The 7,285-nt window shown below is 37.3% G+C and overlaps 1 protein-coding gene across 1 annotated transcript; it reads right to left on the reverse strand.

The window, feature by feature from the left end:
• Positions 1 to 1,939: 1,939 nt before the first annotated feature.
• arhgap1 (Rho GTPase activating protein 1) lies at positions 1,940 to 6,857 on the reverse strand. Its single transcript, XM_072671557.1, has 11 exons — positions 6,692 to 6,857; positions 6,494 to 6,581; positions 5,996 to 6,127; positions 5,699 to 5,785; positions 4,938 to 5,036; positions 4,381 to 4,491; positions 3,991 to 4,067; positions 3,566 to 3,643; positions 3,312 to 3,440; positions 2,882 to 2,985; positions 1,940 to 2,488 (listed from the first exon to the last, which is right to left on the reverse strand). The coding sequence occupies exons 2-11, from the start codon at positions 6,532 to 6,534 to the stop codon at positions 2,318 to 2,320; spliced, it is 1,029 nt and encodes a 342-aa protein (XP_072527658.1). The 5' UTR covers positions 6,535 to 6,581; positions 6,692 to 6,857; the 3' UTR covers positions 1,940 to 2,317.
• Positions 6,858 to 7,285: the final 428 nt, after the last annotated feature.

The following is a 7,285-nucleotide window of genomic DNA, read 5'->3' on the forward strand; positions in this document are numbered from 1 at the left end:
AATACGGAGGCATACCATACTTCACTTGGGTAGAGCTAAATCCTCATTGTCCCTGCTGTAGGCGCTGGAGTCCTAGACTTTAAACCTCAATGGGGGGAAAACAATCCCACTGTGCAAAGAGTGAGCTATTTTAATTTCCTCCTATAATGCAACTACAGCAAAATAGGAGTGTCCGTCAAAGCCCCATGACACTAGCTGCAGAAATGGTGCTGTATTGTCCTCAAAAATGTAAAGACTACTTCAGCTTTAGATCTGCTATGATATGTTTCTTCAGACTGTGAGTAAAGACGTACAGATAAAACGGAAGGCAATGAAAGGATCCTTAATCTATACTGAGTCCCAGGCACTCCAGTTAGGTTCTTATGGAACTCATTAGGCTGCTACAGGAAATAAACAAACAAAAGAACAAAAACCATCCATATAACTTTAAGAAACTCTGTTCCAAGGAGGAAAAATAGTCAACAATTTAATCTTTGGGTAAAATACAACCTTCACGCTCAAAACTGAACACAAACCTAAATCCACAGACACACCTTTTACGTGCATTGAAGGGAAGAGACAAAGAGTGAGCATTTTCGGAAGAGGATAACGGCAGCTCACAAATGTGTGGTTTTGCATTCCGTTCATCTCTGCAGATCTTCTGCAAAGCCATCACAATCAGCAGAGTCAAATTTTCTTTCATAAACAGCTATAGGCATTAGCATATACAGCCATATCAGAAAAAAAAAAACGTGCAACAGCATGTCTGACTGCAGTACTGACACTTGTTCTCTGGGTCCAGGGCTCAAATTTTAAGAACTGTTCATCAGTAATGTCTTTGTAAAGGAATCAGATCCTACGTCAGCACTCTGTAGAAGCCCTATCAATGCCAGTCCTGATGTATTAAAGTTGAATTTCTACATAATGAAAACAAAGTCATCGAGACTGGTTTGATGTAAAGTACACAAATTTCTTAACAGTGGTGGTGACAGGAACCATAGATATATGCAGCACAAATATAGCCATTCTATTCACTATACAAAACCACCATGAGTTTCCATAAACATTTATTAAAATGTTATAACAGTGGTAAATCTTTTTGGAGAAAATTTGACCTGTCAGCACCATGATTGTATTTGCCAAATATTTTTAAAACTATTGTAGAACGGTGTCTCAGATATCAGTCAACCATTTCATATAGTAATGTTCTGCGATGTTTTGAGTCAATAAATGCTTTAGCTGTCTGGTTCCTAGCACACCACTGTGAACAAATTTGACTCTACACATTTCTCTAAAACATTGTACATCAAGCCACTCTGAATTTGTTTACATTTTAACCAATTAATAAAGCAAACATTTTGGAAAAATCAATGGAGTTGCCCTTTAAGTGTCTTAGTGAGAGTGCAGATTTAGGATCAACTCCACCATGCTTATGATTGCGGCCATTCCAATAATTCTTTTCAACAGCATTCATATAATCCCTGACTCATTTTAAGTATCTCAGTACCTCTGAGATAACCATATTGTTTGTCTAATAACAATAAAAATAATAACAGTAATATGACAAAGTTCCATGAAAAATAAATTGTATATAATATGCAGATGCATCAACTATGTGTCTTAAAATCTTAAGCCTGCTGCTTCATCAGACTGCACCTATCTACAGCAAATTGTAAAAAAAAAAAAAAAAACCTGCATGACACCTGTATGACAGAAACACAGTAGAAAAGATAATACAAATAATATACATGTAATAAAAATAAAGACTAACTGAGAGCTTTTAAAGGCAATATGTTTAAAATAAGTGTTTCAAGTTTGATTATTAGTGCTTTATAATTGGTCCATAGCAGTGACTATGGCCCATACAGGAGGGGGCTTTTCTCGTTCACAGCAGATCCAGCCAAAAGAACTATAGCCAAATAATCTTCCAAACCTTTATAATAAAAAAAAAAAAAAAAAAAAAAAAAAAAAAAAAAAAAAAAAGAGCTAGGTGGATGCATTTTGGTTTGAGAGCAGAGAAACTACAACTCTGCCCGACCAGTACCTTTATGACAACAGATAAATGATCTGACAAGGTAAACAAAATGTCATATTTCTGATTGTCTGAATTTCCAAAAAAAAAAACCAGATTGCTAAGAAAAGCAAAAACAAAACAAAAACAAAACAAACCAAATTGAAGTCTACACAAATCCTGTACCTGCCAGTTTCCCTCCTGCGAAGCCTCACCCATTTACAACACTCATGCATTTGGCAACACTAAAGGAGAGGGAGAGGGCCACAGCATGGATGGGCTGAGTTACAAAGAGTGGAAAGAACTCTAAATGGGGACTGTTGCTCCTCATTGGGCAAAGACCTCTTTGTGCAGGTCGAGCAGGGTGCGAGTGAAGTTGTTGATTGGTCCGATGGAGCTAAGCGTCATAGCAGCATCCTGTCCCCACAGCAGATTGGGGCCGAACACAACAGCTAGGTTCGTATTGGTCATCTTATTCACCTCGTTCTCTGCTGACACCTAAAAGAGAAGAACCATAAATGTTAAATAAAGCAGGAAGAAACTACTTAATACCTTAATTAATGAATTCACTCCATTCATTTATTATTCATGCCCATATTTAAATTCTGCATTGTAGTAATGCTCTTATTTACGTTATCTGCAAGAGATGCAGCTACAGTGAGGTCCTTTGGTTTGGCCTCCAGAACCTGAACTGAAGGCCTTGCACATCACTTTAACTACCAATATAGGAAGAAGTGACACCATGATTTACAATGAGTAAGACTAATATTCTTAAAACAAAAATATCACTCTATCCTAAGGTATATTACTGACTTCAGCTCTAAAACGTAATGGTACACATCTGCTCCCAGACGTTAAAGGCCATGATTTCAATCACATGCAGCTGCTCACCTGAGCAAGGAACTGGATGAGGAATCGCAGTGATGCATAGTTCTCCTCAGGAAGTGACATCAGCATATTTTGGATTGTTATGACTTGAGACTCAGTGTCCACGTCTGTGGGACAATGTAAAATTGTCAACTTACATTTGTAAAATGTAAGATGTGAATAATGTAATTGTAAAATGTAATGAATGCATTTAACAGTAGTACATAATACTTACATGAATTACTACTTAAACATGAATTACTACTTAAAGTGTTATTGATTATTTATTGAAACAAAGATCAGACCTGTATCGGACAACACTAAGTATTAAAGTACTCAGATCCGACTGGGGGCAAAAAAACTGGATCGGTACATCCCTACTATTCAAGTCATTGAAATTACGGGTGCTATGATAAGTCTGCATCATGAATGAGTGTTTGACTTTGTCTCTCACTTTGAAAGTTGACAACATCGTTGTAGAGCTTGAAGGTAAGCAGTGGTTCTGGCAGCTCTCTGAGAAACGTCTTTAAAATTACAGCAGCCAAATGGACATCCTCAATCTGAAAGAAATTCACTTCCTCTCCTACACACATACATACACAAGCACATATACACCCTAAAATCAATACACTCATATTTACATTTTAAATATTCCTCCAAATGCTTGTGTCCAGTCAGAACGGATTTCCGGTAGCTTAATGATGTTACCTGAGTTATATTTGAGTTGAATGTTTTTTACAAGGCTGACATTAGCTGACCGCCGGAATATGCCTTCTGTTTGCAGACCTGAGTGGAGGAGAGAAGAGAGAGGAGGGAACAAGAAGTAACAAGAGAAATATCATGAGGAGAACAGCATTTTACTTAAGACTATACTTAACTATGACTAAGTTTTACTGTATTACTAAACCAAGTAACAGCACTGCTTTTATGCTCATGGATCATGCCTAGGCATGAAAACTAAATGGCTTAGTTAAAGGTGTTGCACCACAAAAAAAATTGTTTAATCCTAGACTTAGCGTAGGTGTGGACAATGAATACTTGCCCTTTTATATAGCACTTCACTGCAACCCACATATTGGATTTACTGTAAACTAATAAGTCTGAAAGGATAAATGGCAGAAAATGCAGCTCACCCTGCTCCCGCAGGAAGCTAATGGTGTCTCGCATCACCAGTGGAATGCCATCAGAGTCTGCACCTCTCTCTCTCAAGCTAAACAAAAACACAGTACCTCAGAAGTTTACTTTGGCACACATAGTTTGTAAAGCTTTTTTTTGCAATTGTAAAGAACTTGTGTAAAACACTTACACTATTGGTTCAACACTTAAGTAAACAGCATTAATTAAAAAAAAGACAAAAGGTATCATTTTAAAAAGACAAATACAAAATAAAAAGATTTAGAGATACTGGTGTTCTTATGGTCAAATATCAAAACAAAAAGGAAAGAGGTAAAAAATGATCATAAATGTTAACTGCCAATAGGAGACTGTCATGGCAGCAGTTTAGACAGTTTACAAACACTCACACTGAGAGAGGCACGCCAAACTGCTGGAATGGAAGAGGGGGGCTGCGAGGTGGCGATATTGGACCAGGGACCACAGACGGCTTCAGATTGAGACGGATCTTATCGTCATACCTAGAAACAGGCAGACATACACAAGATGAACTAATGCTTACAGTGTCTGTGTTAACCAGGCTTTGACCATAATGTGCAATGTAGGAAGAACAGTGTTCTGTGATCATGTTGAATAAAATGGAACTGTTTTGGTGTGTAAAATAGATGTGAAACAGGGGTTCATCAAGGGTAATTTAGTAAAGGCAATATTTCAATACAGAACCACGACAACTCAAAGAACCATTAAGATGTTCAAATGGTTCTTTTCTTGGGTAAAGCATTCTTCATATTGGTGGAAAACCTTTTGCAGAAGGTTCTATATAGCACTAAAAGGGTTCATACTATTACAAATAAAATAAGCCCCCCCCCCCCCCCCCCCCGGTACTATATAGAAACGCTTTTGCTTAGAATGTATTGTCTAAGGCTGTAACTCTGTTGGGGTAGTGTTGTGCACATGAGACTCTTACGCTCTGACTCGACTGGGAATCACCAGCTGATCACACTTCACTATCTCTTCCAGCTCGCTCAAGTAGTTCACATAGTGTATCTTGCGGCCAAATTTAAAGCTGTGGACACAGACACAGATCTGTAAGACACACTTGGACTCAATCACATTCATTTATAATATAAGTAACACTGATGTATATTTAAGATTTATTCACATCTATATAGCATACACAGCAGTATTTACCAACCCCAATTCCCACCAGCTGTCTTTGTGTATTCTCTATTCTAACACATCTGAGTCATATCATTTACCAATTATTAAGCCCTTTGTGAGATGAATCCGGATTGTTAGAGGGGGAAAACACACAAATCAGTGACCTCTGTCAGTGATATTGAGAAATGTTGACTTAACCACACCCTGTTCTTCTACTTAATATCATACATATTGTATATGGAAGTTTAGCTTTGCTCATCATTTCTCTTTGTGCAATAATTTCTAATTTAACATAATATAACCCTGATCTTGTGCTGGATACGTGTATTGTTTATTTTATTCATAATATTAATACACTTCTATGTGATTTTATTTGTACAGTGTCCTTGGATACCCTAAAGGTGCTTATTATCATCATTACTACTACAGTATATGGCAATTCAATATAAAGTACATGTATAATACATTGGCCCATTACAGCAATATAGTAATAAACATATAATGCAAGTACAGTACATGGTATAAAACACAAAACATATATTGACACCATATGCATTTAGGGCCAACCTGATGAGCGGTTTGAAGAAGATGAGGACGGTTCTGATAAACATCGTTGGATGGACAATGTAAAACGCCTTAATGTTTTTCTTATACCTAATAAAGGGAAAATAACCATTTAACTTTACTATACATTCTTACAAAATACACAAACAAAGCAGAGAAGTACAAGTGGTCCATTAAAGTATTGTTATGCGTTTCTCTTTACTCTAGACCAAAACAAATGGTCCAGGCAATTTTGCAAATTAAACCAAATATGCAAACAGGCCAGAAAGCCTCAGCCAGCAGGGAGATGAAATGACTTACTTTCGTTCAAACTCGCGGTAAGCATCTCGCAACCAGCTGAGGGAGAGCTTGTTCTCGCTGGTCATGCCATGGTGAAAGTAGATGAGTGTGTAATCACTCTCCACATACTTATCTAATGTCTGCTTCAGATACCTGCAAATTGACTTCAAATAATCAACACACTTCAAAAGCATCAATGCAAACTCAAATGCCTGCAATATAAGCAGCAGTAAACATCAAATCACTGAGGTTAATGATAAAGTGACAATCCTCCGCCTTTTTTTTTTCTAACGCTAAACTAGCCATTCTAAAATGGCTTACATGGGCTAATTGTTGACTGTTCCTTGTTGAGAGAAAGTATGCTACAGCATAAGTAAAGAACAAGTGAATGACATAGAGGAAGTTCTATTTCCGCAACACTTATGACTCAGAACAAAATAAGACTAGCTGACTTTGCTAGTCAGTGGTGATTCAAGACAAGGACTGGCCATAGAGCGTTCAGAAAAATGACATGCTTACATCAGTAGCTTGTGGTGGTCTAGCTGACTGTGGGGGGGCATGCGACAGGCGCTGAACACGATCACTTTTCGGCCAAAGTTATCATCACCTGCGGAGAGAATGAGAGAAGGGTTCAGAGATTGTAAAGGTTTACTAAATCCTTGTTTAGTATTTGGTATTTACTCTAGTATTTTAATACACAACTGAATAATGACTCACCTGCTACTTCCACTATCTGATGCTTTGCAATTTCATAGTATGGGTCATCCCGTGCCAGGTGGGAGCCTTCACTTAGACTCTTAATGTCTGTAGCTATACAGCACAAAACAATATTAATACACTGGAAGTTAATCTGTCAGTGTAATATCTGCCAATGCTGATTCACAGTCTAAACATTTATACAAAAAAAAGATCAGCGAAAGAACTATAATAATAATATAGTAATATTACAAATGCAGTAAAATGAATAAAACCTTTAGAGCAGTAGCCCATCGTCCCATAAACATTCTTCTCTTCAATAGAAAATAAACTCACCAAATATCAGCCTTCAGTATCAAATTTAAAAATCTTTCTAGTGTCATGTTTAAGGCAAATACTCTTTAGATGTTCTGAAAATACTCCCATGCAATTCACCTTAACCTAAACCTAATCACTTTCATTCCAAGATCGCTGTGCAACCCTACTTTATAACTACTATAAGTGAACAGACTGAGTGAACACAGTGAAACCTAGCACAGAGGTTTCCCTCATAACAATGCTTCCACTTACAGAGAGATACAGATTTTCTAAATGGCACTCAAGGCACTCAACAGG

The sequence above is a fragment of the Salminus brasiliensis genome, chromosome 25 (genome assembly GCF_030463535.1).
Source record: "Salminus brasiliensis chromosome 25, fSalBra1.hap2, whole genome shotgun sequence".
Taxonomy (NCBI): domain Eukaryota; kingdom Metazoa; phylum Chordata; class Actinopteri; order Characiformes; family Bryconidae; genus Salminus; species Salminus brasiliensis.